General features: G+C 53.1%; 1 protein-coding gene and 1 long non-coding RNA gene across 5 annotated transcripts; both read right to left on the reverse strand.

Annotated features, from left to right (window-relative positions):
- Window positions 1-1,823: 1,823 nt before the first annotated feature.
- SMUG1 (single-strand-selective monofunctional uracil-DNA glycosylase 1) lies at window positions 1,824-8,943 on the reverse strand. Of its 4 annotated transcripts, none has more exons than XM_060657411.3 (4): window positions 8,838-8,900; window positions 7,489-7,598; window positions 5,569-5,870; window positions 1,824-4,524 (listed from the first exon to the last, which is right to left on the reverse strand). In XM_060657411.3, the coding sequence occupies exons 3-4, from the start codon at window positions 5,857-5,859 to the stop codon at window positions 3,997-3,999; spliced, it is 819 nt and encodes a 272-aa protein (XP_060513394.2). In that variant the 5' UTR covers window positions 5,860-5,870; window positions 7,489-7,598; window positions 8,838-8,900; the 3' UTR covers window positions 1,824-3,996. The 4 variants fall into 4 exon arrangements, with proteins under 4 accessions (XP_060513394.2, XP_060513393.2, XP_060513391.2 ...); XM_060657410.3 differs by having other exon boundaries at window positions 7,371-7,598; XM_060657408.3 differs by having other exon boundaries at window positions 7,364-7,598.
- A 2,813-nt stretch (window positions 8,944-11,756) lies between these two features.
- Window positions 11,757-15,830, reverse strand: LOC145715618 (uncharacterized). The gene is made up of 3 exons (XR_014137956.1): window positions 15,731-15,830; window positions 14,730-15,005; window positions 11,757-13,620 (listed from the first exon to the last, which is right to left on the reverse strand). It is a non-coding gene; the product is annotated as an uncharacterized LOC145715618 (long non-coding RNA).
- Between the last annotated feature and the right edge of the window lie 5,829 nt (window positions 15,831-21,659).

Consider the following 21,659-nt stretch of genomic DNA (forward strand, 5'->3'; position numbering starts at 1 on the left):
ACGGGAGGACGCAGTGAGAAGGCAGCCGTCTGCAAGCCAAGGAGAGAGGCCTCGGGAGAAAACAAACCCGCTGCCATTGGCAGCTTGGACTCCAAGCCTCGAGAATGGTGAGAAAATAAATGTGTTGTTTAAGCTACCCAGGCTGTGGTATTTTTGCGATGGCAGCCCTGGCCAACTGATACAGTGTCCTTAGGAAAAGTAGGCCCAGGTCCCTAATCAGTCTCTTGCTGACAAGATGTGCCCAAGAATTGAGGAACAGCAGCCCTACTAGAAGGCAGATCCAGCAGTGACTCTGCCACATCTGTCTTCAAGCCATCATCCTGGTCATTACTGTTCTAGTGTCCCTACACACTGCCCACCCCTACCCCATTTCATGATTCCCATCGCTAATTCTAGACTTCCACCTAGCCTTTGCTGTCCCACGAGGACACCTTCCCTATAATCCCCCTCCCCTTTCCCTTTCTGACCCCATTGCACCGACACTGCCTCCTATACAGAGCCTGCCCCTTCATCCCTATCTGTTGGGGATTTTTAACATTTTTTTTTAATTTTTTGGCGGGGAGGAGAAAGAACCAGTGGGAGAGGGGCCGAAAGACGAGGGGTAGAGAGAGGATCCCAAGTAGGCTCCTCACGGTCAGCACAGAACCCGAGGAGGGCGGCTCGACCTCACAAACCGTGAGATCATGACCTGAGCTGAAATCAACAGACGGACGCTTAACCGACTGAGCCACGCGGGTGCCCCTATTGGATATTTTTATTTTTTTTTTAATTTTTTTTTTTCAACGTTTTTTATTTATTTTTGGGACAGAGAGAGACAGAGCATGAACGGGGGAGGGGCAGAGAGAGAGGGAGACACAGAATCGGAAACAGGCTCCAGGCTCCGAGCCATCAGCCCAGAGCCTGACGCGGGGCTCGAACTCACGGACCGCGAGATCGTGACCTGGCTGAAGTCGGACGCTTAACCGACTGCGCCACCCAGGCGCCCCCCTATTGGATATTTTTAAATGTGAGTGTTCTGTGCATGTCTTTCTGCACTGGACTTCAAATACTCAAAGATGAGTCTAGCATTCGAGACCCTTCACAAGATGGCTTCAGTTTATCTCTCCAGCTGCCTCTCCCAACAAGGCCAAGTCCGCACTAATCTACCTGCTACCCCTTGAACATAACGATGCTCTCCGAAACTCCCAGTCTCTCAGGCCACGTGATGTGCCACCTCCTCCAGAAGGCTTTCTCTGACTACCTCAGCTACACACATAAGGGAACAATCTCTGTGCACTTATTTCCGTGTCTAATCTAGTGCTCTGCCACATGTGGCGATAACTACTCAGCACCACGGTACTGACAGCCCGGAGGAAAGGAGTCAGAGGCATGAGGGGGTGCAAAAGTGCAATGCAATTCAGATGCTAACTACCCAGAGGGAGCACATACTCCACAGGCTTAAGGCCAAGTCCCCAGCAAGACTGCCCTCACTTCAGATGCCAGCTGTAAGTTCAGGGGTCCCCAGGAGACCTGTACTTCCAGGCCACAGGTCAGTACACTTCTGGGGGTGTCTGGGTGGCTCAGTCGGTTAAGTGTCAGACTTTGGCTCAGGTCCTGGTCTCATGGTTCTCAAGTTCGAGCCCCGCATCGGGCTCACCGCTGTCAGTGCGGAGCCCACTTTGGATCCTCTGTCCCCCTCTCTCTGCCCCCCGCCCCCGCTGACTCTCACAAATAAACATTAAAAAAAAAAAAGTACACTTCTAACTGGCTACAAATTCAGGGGTTCCCATGACCCCCTCAGGTTCAAATAATTCATTAGAATGACTCACAGAACTCGGGAAAGCACTTGCTTATAACAAGTTTTATTATACAGGATACGAATTAGGACCAGCCAAGTGGACAGATATATAAGGCAAGGTCTGAGTGAGTCACAAACACAGCTTCTATGTACTTTCCCCACAGAATCAGGACACATCACCCTGCTGTTGCATCCATGTGTTCACCAGCCAGGGAGCTCACCAAAACCTGTGTCCTGAGTTTTCCTTAGGGTCTCATTACATAGGTATTATCTTTTTTTTTTTTTTTAATGTTTACTTATTTTTGAGAGAGACAGAGACAGAATGAGAGTAGGTTAGGGGCAGAGACAGACGGAGACACAGAATCCGAAGCAGGCTCCAGGCTCCGAGCTGTCAGCACAGAGCCCAACGTGGGACTTGACCTCACGAGCTGTGAGATCATGACCTGAGCCAAAGTCAGATGCTCAACCCACTGAGCCACCCAGGCGCCCTTCCGGAGATATTATCAATCGAAATCATGGACCGTTTGGTTAAATTCAATCTCCAGCCCTCACTCCAACCTCCCCCCACCCAGGTCAGGCTGGTATCACCTAGCTCATAGCCCCAACCCTCTAATCAAATGGTTGGCCTTTCTGGCACAGTCAGCCCTCATCCAGAGTCAATTTCCGCATTGCCTCTGGTGTGGTTGAGGGGCACTCCATGAATAACAAAGACACTCCTATTACTTGGGAAATTCCAAGGACTGAGAGACTCCCTCCCAAGACCCAAGGACAACAGCCAAATTCTTTAGTATACCAAAAAAAAAGTCTTTATTATACAAAAACCTCACGTTTCTTAAAGTTTATTTTATATGTATATTTTTTCAGTAATCTCTACACCTCACATGGGACTCCAACTCACAACCCCAAGATCATGAGTCACATGGTCCTCTGACCAAGCCAGCCAGGTTCCCCTATAGTAAAAATCTTATTAATTTTGAAAGCCGGAGATGCCCTGTCCCAGGAGATGGGAGTCCAACCAGTGTGTTCGTCATTAAGATGGCCTCAAGACCCATCCTATTCCCAAACTGACTCACCTTCCCAGTCCTCCTAAAGGGGCATGCCAGCCAGCAGACAGAAGAGATGAGTTAGGTGGAGATACCGTGCTCCCATCCGCCCACTCACTGCCTGCTCCCCCGGGGCCCTGAGTAGCAGACGAACCCCTGACAGAGACCCTTAAGCTCTGGTGAGGCAATCAGAGACCTGTTTACATCTCTTCCCAGATACCCATGAGAACCCTTTGCAAACAGTGAAGAGGTAAGAGAAGGGAAAATCTAAACCACCACTTTGGACTCATATGCAGGAGGGAAAAAATAAAAAAAGGACCACACAAAAGGGTTTAGGAGCTTTTCATGCTTAGACTAAAAATCACAGGCTGGGGGTTTCATGAAGTGACTGGTCCATCTCTGGCAGGGCAAGAATCTGCCCCTCACCCAGCAAGGTCTGCAGAGCGCGGGAGCTCCCGCTGTAGTGTGATATAGCGATGCCCCACCCAAGAGGCAAGAAATCGAGATTAACAAGCACCCACCTGCCTGGCACTACGCGAGCCACTTTCAAGTGTTCCCTCACTTAATCCCCACACCAACCGCATGAGTTAGGGATCCTCGTTTTACAGATGAGGATCCTGAGGCTTGGAGAGGTTCGCTGATTTGCCCAAAGCCGTAAAGTCTCAAAGCCGAGATGAAAATCCGGGTCTTCTGGTCCTTCCCCACTCTGCCACACTGAATTCTTTCTCTGACCCAGCCTCAGTCTCCCGTGGGGAAGTTTCCTCTTAACATCCATGCCTCTCGCTTTGTCCTGGTCCCTGTGAGGAAAAGGCTCAGCTTGAAGGAAGCTGTTCTATGAGGACGGGTGGGGATCCTGGCAGGATCTTTTCTCTAACACAGCAAACACGACCTCAGAAGTCACTCTCAGCTGACCAGAGGCTCCCAAGGGAACACTGAGGTAGAGCAGTTTGCAGATGGCAGGTCTCTGTGGAGTTGGTTACCACACGACCAGAGGCAGTGCTGGAAGGAAGGTGAAGGAAGCAGCAAGCCAGAGTAGTGTCAAAACTGCCACGCCAGGTCCCAGCAACCAGGGAGGGAGCCCGGGAAGACTCTGTTGCTCCGGTCCAGGAAGCACGTGGCTTGCCCCAGAATGACTTGGGGACCTTGAACGTGTCCCGTGCCGGGCCACGTGGGCACTTATTTCATTAGCAGCGGCAGCAGCCCCAGCTCATTCAGTCTCTCCTTGGCCACAGCCTCCCAGCCCCTGTTGGCTTGAGGGCTACGAGGTGAGGGGTGCAGGAGCCCCTCCACCCGGACCACAGGCATCAGGCCTGCCAGAGCCCGCCGTGCCCGCTGCTCTGCCAGCCGCCCCACTCCCACCACCAGCTGCACCCCCAGCAGCTGCACCTGCCGGCGGAGGGCCGCGTCACAGGCCCCAAGAAGCTGTTCTCGCTGCTCGGCAGGTAGCTCCGCGGGAGTGACGTTGCGCCCACTGGGGGTCAGGAAGAGCAGAGGACACAGATTGTGGACAAAACAGTGACGGAAGAAGACTTCAGGCTGTCCACACAGTTTCCGGAAAAGGCCCCAGAACCGGGCACCGCTCACCTCTGACTGAGGGCACTCCAGTCCCAGCACTGGTCGCTTAGGGTGCTCTTGGGGAGGGGTCAACACATGCCCCCCGATGCCCAACCAGTCCCGGACTACGTTCACTTCCCCAAAGGGCACCTGCCGGGAGGGAGAGAGACATGGGGGTTTCGTTCCGGAGACCTGATGCCTGGGTTCTGGGTCAGCTGACCCCTTTCCACCCTGCATGGGGACCCAGTCTGGACACCCCACCCCCACCCCCTTCACCCAAAGGCTCGAGACAAAGATTCTGGCCCTAAGGTTTGATCCTGCTCATCTTTCTCCAACTTCTCATTGTGGACTGCAGTCCAGAAGAATCTGTTTGTTTGCTTCTATCCCCACCTGCCTTTGGGACCACATGCAAAGACTATATGGGAATATCTGGTCCTACACAGGATATGATGGGTAGTACTGGGGACAGACAGATGGTCTGAGACAGAAAGCTGCCAGGGGTAGAGGAGGCCCAAGGACAGGACTGACCACTGCTCTCTGGGCGCCCTCTCAGCCCCAAGCCTCAGGTTGTCATTTCCATCGATCATCATTGATCACCTTTCATCCCCCAGTTGGGGTCAATAAAAGCGATTGAGCCTCCTGCCCTGAAGCCTCTTCCCCTCCCCCATCTGCCAAGCACCCCCACTGAGGGGCATTCACTCATCCTGAGGTCTGAAAGGAAAGCAGGCAGGCCCCAGAGCCGGCTCTGTTTTCAATTTCTCCTCAGCTAAGAAACAGAAGCAGGCCGGCTGGATGCCCTGCATCTCCTCCATACCCACCCCTGTCGACCAGTCTCCCCTGAGGACCCAGTAGTCCTGGTCCCTCTCCCGACCCCAACCATGCTCTAGGGAAAGAGGAGATCCGGCAAGGTAAGGGTTAGATGGAGCTAGCGGAAGGAAGGGCTCGCAGAGGCAATTAGTGGACAGCTCACAGGGGAAACGGAACTACCATTAATGTGCTTGGTTAACTACAGGCAGCAAGGCCAGGAGAGCGTCTGAAACCACAGGAGCCAGCATGTGTCCTGGGAGGGGACGAGGGGGCCGTACCCACACATGTGCACAGCCAGGCCCACGCTCCTCCCCCCACAGCACACACGACCAAACATCCACCCTGGAGCCTCCCACTCCACCCACCAGGGGAAGCCAAGCCCTTTACCCCAGTCTGGGCCATGCCAAAGGGTCCTGGGTTCATGCCCAGGAACAGCACTTCCTTGGGGCCCTGGCAGTAGCGGATCACATAGCTACGGTGTGGCTCCCACGCATACTCCACAGGATTGTAGATGATGCCCACGGGCTCTGAGAACTGCAGCTGGCTCAGTTCAGAGCTGAGCCGAAGCTCCTCCTCCAGGAAGCCTTCAGCCAAGTTTTGAGGGCAAGGCTGGGGCTCCATTAGGGCACTTGCAGGTTCATGGAGGGGCCCCAGTGGATAAGCCTGGGGCAAAGCCATGTCACTGCCACCTGGAAAAGAGATGAACAGAAGCTTCATCAGCCCTCAGCCCTAGAGTGAGAGGGATCCAGACTGGCCAGGGCTGCCCTTTCCTGGGCTCAGAAGAGACTGTCAGTCGTCCCCCACCCCCTAGGGTTGACTGAGTTCATCTCAGTTCTTGGTAGTGATGGGTCCTTCCTCTCCCCGCTTCAAGTATACTTCTTCTCCATATGTTACCTGGTTAGACTAAGCCATCGTGCCCCACTCCAAACCTCCTTTCCATCAGGCATAGGTCTTGAGTCACTAGTTCCTAGGCCATGCCAGACACATGGTAGGTGTTCAGCATATATTTACTGGTGGCAAACTTCCAGCGCCTCTAATGTCACCCTTAATAAAACAAGCGCAGCCAGGATGGGCTGTGTCCTGAAAACCAATGTGCTGAAGAATGAGATGCAGGTGCACAGCCAGAGCCCGGAGACTAATTACAGGAGGCTAATTACAATCGCTTCCAGGTGGTGAGCAATTGCTCTGTGCCAGGTACACCTCATTGGTCCCCCTAACAACCCCATGAGGGGACTATTATTGCTCCCATGTTACAGGTGAGAAGACTGAGGCTTAGTAAGGCCAAGTAACTGGCCCAGGGTCATGCGGTTAACAAGTAATGAAGCTGAAATCTGCACCCAATCTGTCTGGCTCAAGGCTACGCTCTTAACCACCCATCTCATCTTGCCTGAGACAGTTCAGTCAGCCACCCTGCTCATCCAACAACCTCCCCCCCCCCCCAAACCCAGCCCAGCTTCTTGCCCACAGTCAAGAATTCTCAGTGGTGAGTAGGATGATTACCAGACTCAGAATAGACTCTTACAACCATGTAACCATGGCCAGAGCCTCAGGTTTTCTCATCCAAATACTAAGAATAATAATATCCACTCAATAATAGTAACATAAGGGACGTGGGGATGGGGGGTGGGGAGGAAGTGGAGAAGCAGAGGAGAAAGGGGGAAGATGGGGGTGAGGAGGCCGAGGGAGCACTCTGGCAAGTTCTACAGCCTACAAAGGCAATTCTTCCCAATCTTCCTTCTCACAATTCCCCCGCAAACCCAGGGTTCCAGCCTGACCATTCCACTCACACTTTCAAAATGCCTTTCCTACCCCAACTCCCAAAACTCTGCACACGCCATTTCTTCAAACCCGACCAGACACACTCTTTGAATCAACCAGGACTGTGACCCCTCTGCCTCTCCACACATCCAAATCGTACCCCAGCCTGCAAGATGCAGCTCCAGAGATCCCACTGGTCCCTTCCCACCTCAGGACACTGTGGCATTTGCCGTGGCTTCCCAGTCCCACCCTACACATGAGAAGGTCTGGTGTGAGACCTGGGAATCTGTATTTTAAACCAACTTCCTAGGGTGCCCTGTTCAGTTTCCCTCTATACCTTCAAGATCCTAGCTTTTATTAGGTAATCAACAAATACCTGCTCAGCTCTGTCCATTCTATCTTTTCCAATCCTGTTTAAAACTACCTTCTACCTCGGAGTCTTTCCCGATGAACTCTCCATTTCTACAGCCTGAGTTCACTCAAGGTTCAGCTGTCCACTTGGCATTCTGCTTGTTTCTGAGGGCTTGCCAGGCTCTGGATGTTTCCAACCTGTTTGGGCCTCCCATAGGGCAGGGGTCAGGGTTCTTCTCCCTCTCAACCTCTTCTCCCAGAAGGGACCTCAGGGGCTGACTGAACAGCTTGATCCATCTGACCTCAGCCTAGGGGAGCAGAAGAGAAAAAAAAGTCAGGGCCAAACTTAGACAATCTTTCCCCAGACTGATCTCAGAAGTCTTTAACTGCTCTGTGCAGATGGCTAACCAGGGCCAACTGGGCTCAAACAAAAGCCCAGAAGGGAACTGTGGAGAACTCAAATGTCTTGAGGGGCCCCTGCTCGGCATCTCCTCATGTAGTGCCAATGTTAGTGGACTGGCTGTTCCAGCTCTGGGATCTCTCTCTTCTTCCACTGAGCCTACCTTCGACCTTTAGAGACCTGTGCTGGGGATAGCAAGGCTGAGGGGTATGAAAAAGAGTGACAAGGCTTTGTTTTCAGCGTTCCAGTTTCAGAGCCTAACCTGATAACAAGGACCACAGTCTGAGTGTCAACTGAATCCATTTTTAGCCCTAGTTTTATCTCTAAGTTTCTCTTACGCAAGCCATTTAACTCTCCTCCCTATGAAATCACATATTCCATCCGACCTACCTATCAAAAGCTGTTAACTCATTTATTTTTTCCAATATTTATGAGTCTCTTACATGAAAGGCACTGTGGTCATCTCTTGAAGAAGAAATAATAAATAAGAAAATGGAGGCCACGCTCAGAAAAACATAAAACAATTTTCATACACTGTCACTTGAGCTTTATTGTCCTAAACAAAGCACTACGAGAACCCAAAGGTGGAACTTGGAAGTCCTATCCAAAGTCACCAAGAACCAAAGACTTAAGAAACGTAGATACATTATAAATTACAGCGTCGTATTAGGTGCAAAGGCCGCGGAGGGTGATCCAGCAATGTCTGGCCATCTAGGTTCTCTGACACTAAATCCAGGAAGTGGAAGAAGGAATCCTAGACACTATCCACTCCCCTATCCCTTGGGGGCACTCCAAAGAGTCGACAGGGACAATCAGCAATCCTTAAACGAAAAGCAGCAGTAGTAGGTCATGGACTTAAAAACACCACTTTATCCCTCCTACTGGTTCTGAGAGGGCCGCCAGCTAGGGGTCCGTAAGAAACCTCCGCGTCCGCCCTAGGGCTCCGCCCGACGGGAAAGCCACGTCTCCGCAGGCCCTCAGGGAGGTTCCGTGGACTCGACTCTCCCTGCGCCGGGGCAAGCCCCAAACGGAGCAAGGGTCCCTCAAACACACACATTCTGACTCCCCGCTCGACACCGCCTCGCAACCCTGAGAGCCCCAAGCCGGCCCCCCAGCACCCCAGGTCCCCGGGTCCCGACTTCCTCACCTGGTTCAGCTCTCCATCCGGTTTCCGGTTCCCTTCCCCGCCCCCGGGCGCGGAGGACAGAGGGAATTGTAGTCTACTTTGCTTAGGGAAGGAGATTGGCGTAGCGGCGGCAACTTCCGCCGGAAATACTCAAATCCCCGGAAGGCGTGCTAAGTTAGCCCTAAGTGACTCTGGGGGTTGTAGTTTATTCCTTACATCAGAGCAAAATCAAGAAGGCTTTAGGAGAGGCCAGGCTCATTAAGGACCTCAGAGGTCCTGGCCGCTAGCCCTCAAGGGCAGCACCCTTCCAAAAGTTCATTGACAAGACTTTTCCCAACAGGACTGCGAATCAAGGAGCTTCAAACATTCCCCAATCTCGAAGCTCACCTGAGGGTATTAAATGAAAAAAGACCATTTCTAGTCCTCCTGCTGCCCAAGGGATAAGAGATCTCTTCTTTGCAGCCCTCAAAGGACAGTATCTAGAACATCCAAGGAGGCACTTCTGGAATCTGCTAACAACTTTATTCTTATTTATTTATTTATTTATTTATTTTGCTGACAACTCTTTAGTAGTGGCTTTGAGACACTTACATTTCCCATTACTGCCCAAGCCTGTGTTTCCATGGCTTTCCCATTTGATTTCTCTCTCTCCTCTGCTGTGCAGTCTACCCAGCCCTATAATCTCCCATCCTTCCAAATCCTTCCCCTCAAATACTCTGTCCAGGACACCTTCCCTGACCAATCCTAACCCCATGGCTGCACCTAACAGTCCATTCCCTCCCACCTCCCCAACCCAAAACAATGTCCAGAGCTGTCCCGTTCCTAATTTTGTTCTTGTCCCCCACCTGGGTATATTTCTGTGTCCTGACTCTAAGATTTTCATTACATGGGGAAGCCCCATAAGGCTAACTATCTTCTAAATCCCTCCCACCCCCTACCCCTGCACCCCTCAGCACAGCCATGACTGAGATCAAGAAGAAGCAAGGTCTCCCTACAGGTGGTAAAGAAGGAGACCAGTGAACCCCAGGACAGGAAAAGGAGAGAGAACAAGGATGCTACCCCCTTCCCAACCCTCCCCTGCTCTCCTACCAACAGACAAAAACTTAATTCGGTGCGGCATGAGCTTCAGGGAACTGTGAGCAGCAACCCTCTGACACCAAAGGTGAAAAACCACCCCACCTTTGCAAGACTTTGGAAATAAAGTTAATCATCCACCTCACAGTCTGTTATTCCCTGAGCTTACATTTGTATCAGATTCTTTCCCTGCTTGTCCTTGCCTCTCTCTGCCTATGTAAATGTCTCTCTATCCCTACTCTCTTGATACTTCTCTGTATCTATGTGTCTCGGTCTTCCTCTGTGTACATCTATCCCCATGCCTCTGCTTCTTTCTCTGGAATGACTGAAATAAGAGTATCCGGAGCTTCTAGAACCAACTGCCCCCTCAGGCTCCTCTCTCTTCATAGATCTATGCGTTTGTATGTCTCTGAACCAAAATTATGGGGGCGGGGTGGGGGAACCACACTGTGTTGTCATCTTATTGCTTAAAAATGCTAGGAGCCTCACCATCCTTTGGACAACCCTCCTGCCCCACCCCATCCCTTTGCCATTTGGTTGCGAGCTGCTTCCAGTGTATCATCATGGCGGCCCCTCCACATTCCAAGGCCACTCCTGGTAAGAAAGTAATGAGTAAAATGAGCGACAAGCAAACAGAGATGCCCCCAGGACCCCCACTCCCAATGTCAACTTCCAGAAAGACTTAGAGGACTGTTTCTGTCCCTGTAAGCCCATTTACACCAGGAGCCCAAAGATAGGGAGTCCCAACATAGGCAGAAACTGAGTCTGAGGCAACCCCACAGTGAGTTCTTGTAGCTGACCCCGCAGGGCTCTGGGAGCCTTCTCTGTCTCTAGACCATGCTACTCTTCCCCACCTGGTGGGTCCTTCTCAGGGAAGATGGAGGTGAGGAACTCTCCTGAAGTGGGGGTGCTTAGTAACAGAGACAGAGAGATTTTCAAAAGGTAAAGCCTAAGAGATGAAACTTGGGCTGGGGTGGGGGCTGCCAACCTGTCTTGCCTATGTCCTAGTCTCCTGGCCCTCTGGGAAGTCTCCAAAGCCTGGCCGACTGTGATTTATGCTTAGAACTTACCTAGCAGGAGCAGGAGCAGACCTGTAGCCTGGACAGAGCCTGGAGAGTTGGGCCACTCCTTAGGGTCCAGCCAGGCTTGGGGCAGGGCCCTCTGCTGCCCAGCAGGCTGCTCCTGGAGCCAGAGCCCAGGCAGGAAGGGGTTAACGGGAGGGCTTGTTTTCCTTTGGTTTCCTGGAGCTGCCGAGGCTGTGTTGGGCCACGAGCGCCATCTATCGGCCTCTGGTGGTCCTAGCTCTGACTCTCCGCTCATTGGCTTCTAGGCGGATCTTTTAGCCCTTCTTCCCCTGCCTCCATGCTTCCAGAGTAGAGGGGGGTTGCCTAGCTGCGCGGCTCCAGTGTAGAAAATAGATATCAGGGATTGGAAGAGGTGAGGGCCGCGTTTCCCCCTCCCCAAGTACCAGATGTCACCCTTGGTAACTCCTGCCACCTCTGCCCTAGGGGACCTCAACGGGCTTCTGGTGTTTGACTTTCAGCCTAGCCATATCCTCCAGCTCCTCCACACTACGGGGTTTCCCTCTCTCAGCCCAATAAACATTAAAAAAAAAAAAAAAAAAAGGGGCGCCTGAGTGGCTCGGTCGGTTAAGTGTCCGACTTCGGCTCAGGTCATGATCTCACGGTCCGTGAGTTCGAGCCCCGCATCAGGCTCTGTGCTGACCGCTCAGAGCCTGGAGCCTGTTTCCGATTCTGTGTCTCCCTCTCTCTCTGCCCCTCCTCTGTTCATGCTCTGTCTCTCTCTGTCTCAAAAATAAATAAATGTTAAAAAAAAAAAAAAAAATTTAAAAAAAAAAAAAAAAAAAGCCTTGGAGGGGTGCCTGGGTGGCTCAGTTGGTTAAACATCCAACTCTTGATTTCAGCTCAGGTCACGATCTCGTGGTTGTTGAGTTTGAACCCCACAGCCATCTTGGCACTGACGGTGCAGAGCCTACTTGGGATTCTCTCTCCCCCCTCTCCCCCTACCCCTCTTGCTCTCTCTCTCTCTCTCAAAATAAATAAAACTTAACAAAAATAAAATAAAAAGCGTTGGAGAGGAGAGGTGGCATAGCAGAGGCCTTCAGAGTGTGGTCTCAGGACTAGGACTGCCTGGATTTGGATCCCAGCTTTGCCACTTACTGACCTTGGGCAAGCTGCTTCTCCGTGCCTCAGTTAGCTCAGTTGTAAAATCGGATAGTCATTGTAATCCATCTTTTCTTTGGTGATAATTAAATGACTTCATTACAGGGGTGCCTGGGTGGCTCGGTCGGTTGAGCGTCCGACTTCAGCTCGGGTCATGATCTCACAATTCGTGAGTTCGAGCCCCACATCCGGCTGTGTGCTGATGGCTCAGAGCCTGGAGCCTGCTTCACATTCTGTGTCTCCCTCTCTCTCTCTCTGCTTCTCCCCTGCTCACACTCTGTCTCTCAAAAATAAATAAAGATTTTTTTTAATTTAAAAAAAAATGACTTCATTACATAGGTGCTTAGTACCGTGGCTAGCACAGAATAGTGCTCTAGAAAGGTTAGTTATTGTTGTTGCGACTGTGTGTCCGGGTCTCAGGCAGATGCTAGTCGGACAACCCAAGATCCAGGCCACAGAGCCATATCAGACGCACAAGCACAGAGGTCAAGACTGGGCAACGCATCCCTGGAGATTTCCACAGAGACAGTGACCCATATGGGCTAGGTGTGGGGGCCGGAAGTTCGGGATTGCAAGGGAAGTTCTCCAAGATCATCAGGAAATTGGATGAGAGGGTCAGAGAAAGAAAGAACTTGAGATAAAGATGTAGGAAGGAAAAGCACTAAAAAAAAAAAGGTATTAGCAGGCCCTTCAAAGGACCTTGAATAAGGGAGGGGAGAAAACTCCCTGACGCGTGGGGTGAGCAAGGGCCACGGCATCCCAAAAACATGTCCTCCTTGGTACAGGCACAAAAGTCTCAAGGTTGACCAGGCTTCCCAGTCCTCCAAAAATATATCATATCGAAGGCCCATGCCAGCTCTGTGGGGACTTAACGTTCAGTGTTTTCCCCCAACCTTGTGGGGAGGTGACTCACAAAGGGAGAACGCTCTCTTGTCCCGCTCTCCCCTCCCTCCCAGAATGGGAGAACTGGGGAAGCCTGGCCATGGACACATCCATTGCTTTGTTAACAGGTTCACCCTGTTCCCGTGTCTTCTATCGCTCTGCCTTCCTCTACCTTACTGGCAAATGGGTACAGAGGCTACTTCTCCAAGGGGTGAGATAAGGGGCAGAGTGACATGCTCCCAGAGAAGACAGAAATGCAGAGCCAGTGGGGTTCCTGGTCCAGCCTCACCACCCCCCACCCCCACCTCAGCCCCAAGGCAGCACAGACCAGCTTTACGGATTGATGGTCACTTAACCGAAGGCAGGTGACAGCTTCCAGGTCTCTCCAACTCAGGTGTTCTCCTTCTCCTGGGGCCTGGATGCCGGGGTCCCCAGGAGAGGAGCAGGACAGGCTGGATGGGCTGATTTGCATCGCTTACTTGGGAAGCAATTATCGGAGGAGCTGTCAGCTCAGCGCGGCTCTCTCTTCACTAATCGGATTTTCACCGGAGCCCGGGGCTGGGGGGGTGCTAAGTAATTTGGCTTGATGCGGTGGTGGGAGGTGTCGGGGCCGGGAGGCCGGGCAATCCGTCTGAGTGGTGTTCGAGTTGTCCGGAGCAATTATCCTGAGGGGACCACACAGATCTCAGATGGACGGCCAGCCAAGGGGACTGGACTGGTCCCCAAATCCTGCAGCACAACTTGTGGCAGAGTGGGAGGAGCCTCTCCCGCAGGGTGAGCCAAGTTAAGCCACTGAGAAGAGTCTAGATGAGTCTGTGAGAGGGGAGCCACCTAGCCAAGTAGGAAGGAGGCCCAACATACCACCTTCTGGCCTACCCGCCACCCGGCCCTGTCCTACCCTGCACCTCCAAGGAACCAGCAGCCGAGCAGGGACTTGACCGAGGAGGAGCCTTCCAAGCCCTGCTTCCCTCCCTGCAGTGCTCCCAGGCCACGCTGTCCCTGCCCTTGTCACTGCCTCTGTCACTTGCCTTCTCTTGTCTCCACAGCCCTTTTGAACCTGTCCCCGCTGCCCTACTCCGTATCTCCCCAAGTTCACAATGGACGGCTGACCCCTTTCTCTGCCTCTGCCCTCCGTTTCACACCTTTCAGAACGGCGATAAGGATGATGACAGTAGCGAACCTTTCCTGAGTTTTTCTTCTACACCAGACACCGCCCTAAGTACTTTACACGGGCTCCTCGTAGTAACACGGCAAGGGCCGTACTCTATATCCCCGCTTACTGACGAGGACACTGCTGCTGACTGAACTTCCTGAAGGAGGGACCACATCTGGTCTTTGCATCCTAAGGTACCAGGACAGCTCTGGTCCGTGTCTGATGCCCAAGAAACGTCTGTTGACCGAATCGACGATCCAATGAGTGATTTACCCTCTTCGCTACTCCTGGCTGGCCTCCAGGTGACATCCACATCCCCGGTTTGGCCTCCCCACCCTCTCATATCCTGACGCCCCTGTCATCTCAGCCTGACCTTCCTCACGCCTCTCCACACACTCTATCCCATGATACATTGGAAAGCTTTGCTGATTCATCCTCTACCGCCTTTGCACAGTGACCCATCTTGTCCCCTTCGCCTGGAACATTCTTCCCTCCCCATCTCTGGCACTGAATACATTCTACTCACTCCCCTTGGAAGCATTCTCTGATCCTCCCTTTGCTTGCGCATCCCCGGGGAGCCTTGTCACCAACTCTTAAATGTTTCACTTATTGCTAACGTACCTTACAGCCCCTGCTCGATTGTTTTGAGAGGTCGGCAATCATTCCCCTCTCTCCTGGGCACAAGCCCACTGCCTTGTACCTATTAGGTGCTCAATAAATATCTGTTGAAAACAGAAAAATATCTGCTGTGCATTTTTGTTTATCTCATTCAGAGATGCCCTTACGGCGGGTTGAAGGAGCACTCAACTTTGGGGGAAACTTGGGAGTTGGGGGTTTGGCAATGGCCGACGGTAACTACCAGCTGTATGTCCTTGGGCTGATCATTTCATTCTTCCCCTGGAAGAGAGGATGACAAAACCGACCGTAAAGGATCCGTAACACATCCTGGTCTTATCTGCTCAGAGTCTGTCTCCAAAGTTGTGGAGATCTGTCTCTCTCCATGTTTCTGCCTCACTACTGAGCCTCTGCCTCTCTGACAGCCACCATCTCAGGCATAGCCCAGGAGTCCTACCACCCAGCCCCCTTGCTGTCACTAGGCCTGTCATTTTTTTCCTGATGCTACCATTCCCGGGAGGTGGCCCCACCCTTCTGCGGAGAGCCCAGAGGACCAGCCTCACCTTGGCTTCCTCACCCCCTTAGCAAGTGAGACCTTGAGTTCTCCCTCTGAAAATATTAATAATAAAGAAACGAGGCACTGGGCATGCAACTGGATGCAAATTGGCCCCAATTCTCAGTCCAAGAAACGGAATGCCTGAGCTATGGACCCAGAGAAATCCTGTGCTCATTTGCATGCTATTTGCATTATATTTACATGTGATCAATTTCATGTTCAAATGCACAACCCTCCCCCCACCCAGTTGTTCTCCCCCGGGGTCCCCCCTCAGCCTCTGATCCCCATCATTCCCCCCCCAGCCCCTACCCCACTTCCCCTAGCTCCTGCCACAACCCCCTTCATCCTTTTCCTTCTTCCTGCCGAGGTCCCCGATGCCCCCTCCCAGCTCCCTCCGGTACCAGCAAGGACCCACTTGCCCAACACCAGGAATAGATTCCTGGGGTCTTACCCTTCAGTTCAGGAGGGGCATCCCTGCCTGCCCCCTCCCGCCCCGAGCCGGGCAGGCGCAGCAGACAGCAAGCGCGTCTCTCAGCAAATCCCAGCCCCATTCAGCCTGGTGATTAATGGCGCTGCCCTCCCCATGAACCTGCCTTTAATACTGAGGAAGTTATGAAACCGCTATACATCAGCAGCTCCGGCCCCGCTGCCCCCACCCGCCTCCTCCTCTCCTCCACCCCCCACCCTCCAGCTCCCTCTTCAAAATCTCATTTGGGCTCCTGCCGCCTGGGCCCAGCCCTCCGCTGGCCTTTGCTGGGGGGAGGGGGTGTCTGCCCCTGCTGCCATCCCTGGTAAGGACCCACATCTCATTTTCCCTTCCTCTCTCCCCCCTGCTCCGCCCTCTCTCCCTCCCCCCCCCCCCCATGGCTGCATCTCCGGACCCATTTAGAATTGCTGACATTTTATCTGCATTACATACATCACTCCGTCCCCAGCAGCCATCTCTCATGGATTGGGGGGGGGGGGGGGGGGGAAGGGCGGGGTGGTCCTGAGCTTGGGAAGATGGTGGGAAATAGGGTGAAGGTGGGGAGATAGATAGCACTTCCTCCACACCCCTTTCCCTTCAGGGCCTCCCCCAGCCACCTAGGAGGTTATACAGCTGAGACCCCCCACTCCCCAGGTAGGTGGTGGCAGAGATTGGTACCTTGGACTTCTCATGCAAGTCCCTGCTACCTTACGACATTAAAAGACATTTAGACTACATGGACCCAGGAAGGTCATATTGGCCATCACCTTTCCTTCCGTGGGGCTCTTCCATGGGAGATTATGAACATGGTTGCTAAATCGTTTTTGCTCATCTGTTCTCACATTTCCTACACTCCTCTTTTGGGAAGTCCCTCTGAATATCTAACCACTGTGCCTCATGCTGCAGCCATTATTTTCTTCTTGTTTTGTCCTCAGAAGGTCGAAAAGCAGTGTCGACTCTCCAGTGAATTATAGACCCTTTGTTCCAATGCCTGAGTAATCATAAATATGGCCACCTACCCACACTCCTGATTCTTATAAGTATGAGAGGAGGCACAAGATGGGGCCATCCCGGAAAGGAGGAAACTGAGGCCCAGCTTCAGGAGGAAGAAAAGTGAGAACCTGTCCAAGACCAGGAGGCCAGGACCCAGGGGTCCCACAGTCCCAACGAGCAGTTTTGTCTCCCTGGGGAGGTGGACAGGGCAGAAGGCAACAACAGACAGACAGGTCGGGGCCGACAGACAGACAGCAGAGAGGGGGGAAAGGAGAGGCTGGGAGAGAGACAGGCAAACAAAGAGACAAACAAACAAAGAGCCAGACAGACAAAGGGACCGTCAGCCAGGGACAGGCAGACAGGCGAGAGGAAGCTGACAGGGGACTGCGGCGGCATGTTCCAGGCTGGACACAGAGAAGCGCTCTCTCTGTCTGTCCCTGCCAGTCAGGGTCTCTGCCAGAATGTGTCTTTCGGGATCTCTGGGGCTTTTTGTTCACTGGGTCCACAACTATCATTTCCTGGGAATTTTTGTTCTCTTGAGGCCTCTCCATGCCGTGTCCCTGTCCCTTCAGTTTCCCTCTCTGTGGTCTCATCCCAGCGACCCCAGTCTGGGGCCATCTCTCTGACCTGCCCGTCATGTACCCTCTCAGGGAGACCAGACACTTCCTGTGGGTTTGGGGAGGCTCCCACAGCAACCCGGCCGATCCTCCAGGGATGGACAGGAGGGGCAAGGCCTCCAGCTCTGGGGACAGCTCCTGGGCCTGCAGAACCGAAAGGGCAGTATAGAACCGTGTCCCCATATCTGGCCAGGCTTATCCAATGCGGCAGGAGGAGCTCCAGCAGGAAGGGGAAGGACCCTCTGCTCCCCCCACCCTCCCGCTAGCTCAGCCCCAGACAAAACAGACCTCAGTCAGGGGTATAGCGGGGAGTGGCTGATTTACATGGTGTTTGCATCTCATTTGCATGCCCCTGATTCCCAGTCATCCCACAGACCTTGTCCCTCTAATTCCAGGCTCTCTCGAACTCAGTCTGGCCCCCGGGAGGGTTGGGGGCAGAGAGAGGGTGGGTGGGAGCGAGGGTGGGGTCCACACACTGGTGCCAGTGAGTCTGTCATACATCTCCCGCCAGCACAAGACACTTCCTTGCCCTGCCAAGGGACACCTTCTCTCCTCCCTTACAGACAGCATTTCGGTACCCGGCACCAGCCACACACTATCCTCCAGACATGATTTTCGCTGTCCTCCCTCTGACCTTGTCCCCGCGTTTCCCCCAGATTTCCCCTCCTCTGTTTAGTTCAACATTAGCCATTCTTGAAGGTCAGGCCCCAAGCCCTCCTCTTCCATGAAGATTTCCTTGGTCACACAGTCCAGAGTGATCATAAAACTACAGTTCTCAGTACTGGAAGGCACCCCAGGAAGCCACACCGTTTTGCCTTACCTGTCTTCAGGTAACTGATGAATCACTATCCCCATTTTATAGATGAGGCTACTGAGGCCCGGGATCTGTTAAGTAACTTTCCCAGGGCAGTATGGTCAGCAAGTAGGGAGAAAATGAGAACTCTTCTGAATGTCTCCATTCTACCCTCTCCTTGTCATTCATTTGGCCCTGAGCAATGCCCTGTTCTGCACCCCTCTTGCTGTCCGGTGAGCTAACCATTAGATAACTGTTGCTTACCCTCTTCTGGGCTGGGATTGTAGTCTCCCACAAGCTCCCTGGGATCCAGCCACACCAAATCACTGGCAGTTCCCTGAATTCTCCTCGCCCTTCCTCAGCAACGTGCTTTTACCCATGGTGGCCCCTCTAACAGGACTGCCTTTCTTCCCACCACCTTATGAACTGGAAAAACTCCAGCTCATCCTTCAAAACCCAGCTGAGCTGTTGCCTCCTCCATGAAGGCTTCCCTGATGTTCCTCTGAGCTCCCTCCCCCCCCAACACCACCACACACACACTATATTTAAGCCTGGCATGCTGTACTTGTCACATTGCTACTGACAGCCCGCCCCCCTCCCTAACCACAAGCCTTTCAGGGACTTGTCCTACTCGGCTCTTTCGCCAAAGCATACATTGTTTCATTGGACCAGATTTCATTACCACATTCTTTCTCCAAGGCAGGCCCACGGACAGAGGCATCAACCTGTTGGGGAGGTCAAACAGAAGGTCCAAGAGGTGGGGGCCGTATGTAAAAGGAGAAGTCCCAGAAGATTGTCCAAGGGCTCAGGATGTGTCCTTCTGGCTTTTCTAAAAGCTAATCAAATGATTGAACGGAGAGAAGAAGGTAGAGGAACAGAGGAATATAGCTGAAGGGGAAGTGGGGAAGAAGGAAGACAGGGAGAAGAAAACAAGGAATGAAAGACGTGGGGTGAGGGGCAGAAGGAAGAAGGGTCAGAGAAGGCCGGTGAGGAAAGAGGGAGGGGCGAGAAGGAGGGAGCCCAAACTTCCGATTCTCAAACATGCGCAGCAGAGACCCGGAAGTTGGGCCTTCGTGACACTCCTGCCCCTATTTTCCTGTCTGGGAAATGGGCACATCTCTCCTTCTCCGAGAACAAGTGAGGCTGGGGAGAGGGCAAAGGACAGAAACACCTGCTGTGCTGTGTGCCCCGAGGCCCCTAACACCCCCTACCTCACAAAACTCACCTGAGAGGCAGGATTTACTCCCACCCTACAGATGTGAGGGACCCAGGCAGAGAGGTAGGTACTCCATTTGCTTCCAGGAGGCGGGGTCTGACTCCAAAACCCTTCTCTTCCCACAGCCCCAGGGCCCTTTCAGCATTATGGACAGGAGAGAGGGAGAGAGAGAGAGAGAGAGAGAGAGAACATTTCACATCACACTTGAAAGTCAAGATGCAGAGGAGAGAGGGGGGACCAGTCATCTCCCCACCCCGTGGAAGGGTATGAGGTTGTGGTGTCACTTCCCACTTCCGGGAGAGCCCCCCTGCATCGACTCAGTCTTTGCCTAAGAGGCTGGTGATACTCAGTCTAAAAATCTAACGACTTAACAGGGGCTCTGAAGACACACGTAAGAGGAGGCAGAAAACTGCCCCTCCTCCTTCCCTCCGCCGGTGATCACCAAGCCAGCGGAGGGAGTGGGTCAGGTGTTTTCCTCTGAAAGACCCCACACAGATCTCTTCCTTGTCCCCAGAACCCAAAGGCCCAGAAACGTCCATGGTCCTCTGAGGCTCGGAGACGCACAGTGGCAGGTAACCGTACCCAGCCCTCCTCTCTTCTCGGATCCCCACCAGGGAAGTGCAGGTAGGACTGTGGATTACCGGGGACTCTCCCAACCCCACAGAACCGGAGCCTCACCGCAGGTGAACAGGCAACTGCCCTGTGTACAGCCCCTTTCAGAAGCTCTCTGTCAGAAAGTCCTTCCTAATGTCTAGCTTACATCTTTCCTGCTGCTGTCTATCCAGTCCTTAGCTATGATGTCAGGGCAGAATCTGAACTCTCATGGTCAGAGAATGGGGAAGAGAATAAATATTTTACTTCAAGCCTGGGGGGTAAGGAGTGATCATGCGCACACACACACACACACACACACACACAAAAGAATTTTTTTAAGTGGCTAACTGAGCCCAGTCTCTTCCCCCACTAGTAGCAGTGGAAATGCAAGGTAGACAGATGGAAAGACTTCCAGACAGAGAAAAGGGGTACTTCCAGAATAGGACTATGAAGGGCAAAGGCGACATCCCTCTCTGATGGCCTCCCAGCCTGGCAGAGACCCTTCCTCAGTGGTACTTGAAAGAGGATGGCCAACACTTCCAGAAAAGCTCAGTGTTCAGGGGCTGCTGGGAACCCTTGCAGCTCCAGCTGAGGGGAAAAAAGAAAAACCTGGTCCCGGAGCCCCCTTGTGGCCATGCGGAGACAGGACAGGCAGCTCGGCGTCCGGATGCCCAGCCTTCAGAGCCAGGGAGCAGGGGTGGGGGAGCACCGACCCAGTGAGGGGCAAACCCTGGTGCCCCACCTTCTGAGAAAGGCCCAGTCTGCAGCCCTGAGCTCATCACACCCAATGGCTAACCCCGGGACGATGGGGCCTCTGCAGCTCCCAGGCAAGGGTTGACCACACGGGGACCACAGGCATGCCCACATCCCCAGACAGGGCCCCTCACACCCCTGGCTCCACAGAGAGGATGACCCCCCGCAGACCCTCGTGATGGGGGATGGCTGGAGCGGACCGTGAGACCAGTGGGGCCTTGAAGAACCCATGACCACCAAGCCCTCCCCCAACGTCCATGAAGAGGTCAGGTACAGAGTCACCCCATAGGGACTTGGGGGGGGTGTGAAGAAGAGGAACTAGGGAGAAGAAGAGGGTCATAAACCTGGACAGAGACCAGGCTTCCTCCCGGGTCCACAGCCCCCTTCCAGGACTGCTCCCTTTGGCTATTTGGAAGTTCTTCCAGGCATCTAACCTCAATCCTTCCAGCTGGGATTGGAGAGGCTGGCTCCATTATTCTGGCTCTTTGCCTTGGTCATAAACCAAACAATTCTGAAACCTGAAGAGGAAGGAAGGATGGATGAGAGGGAGGGAGCAGGAGGCAAGGGGGAGTCAGATAAGACAGGTGAGAGTCGGCAAGGTGGTGTTTCAGACCCTCTCTCCTCCCCATCTATGAGGAAGGAGCAAGGAATATTGGACACCGCTTGGAGGAGGGACTTGGTGCAAACGACAGGGTCATTTGGGGACACTGGGGCCAGGTCGATGAGGACATCCTCTGAAAATATTTTAGATTATTAGAAACTGGAAATGACAGGACGAGAGAGCAAAGGAAGAGGAAGGGGACATGGCAGGAGATGGAAAAGGGAAGTGTCTGGTCCACAAAGAGAAACCAGCACAGAGAGAGTGGAGAAAAAAGCCACAGGCCGGAAGCGGGGACCTACAGAGCTCAGGATTGTCTCACTTAACAGCTCTGGTCTTTCTTTCCTGGG

Source organism: Panthera onca, chromosome B4 (assembly GCF_046562875.1).
Source record: "Panthera onca isolate mPanOnc1 chromosome B4, mPanOnc1 haplotype 2, whole genome shotgun sequence".
NCBI classification, from domain to species: Eukaryota; Metazoa; Chordata; class Mammalia; order Carnivora; family Felidae; genus Panthera; species Panthera onca.

What these genes read in the sequence shown, in the direction of transcription:
- SMUG1 (XM_060657412.2), bottom strand. Translation starts at nt 5,859, where the DNA reads ATGGCTTTGCCCCAGGCTTATCCACTGGGGCCCCTCCATGAACCTGCA. An exon ending in TTGGCATGGCCCAGACTGGG is followed by an intron (nt 4,525 to 5,568) that starts GTAAAGGGCTTG and finishes CCCTCCCGGCAG; the next exon opens with GTGCCCTTTGGGGAAGTGAA.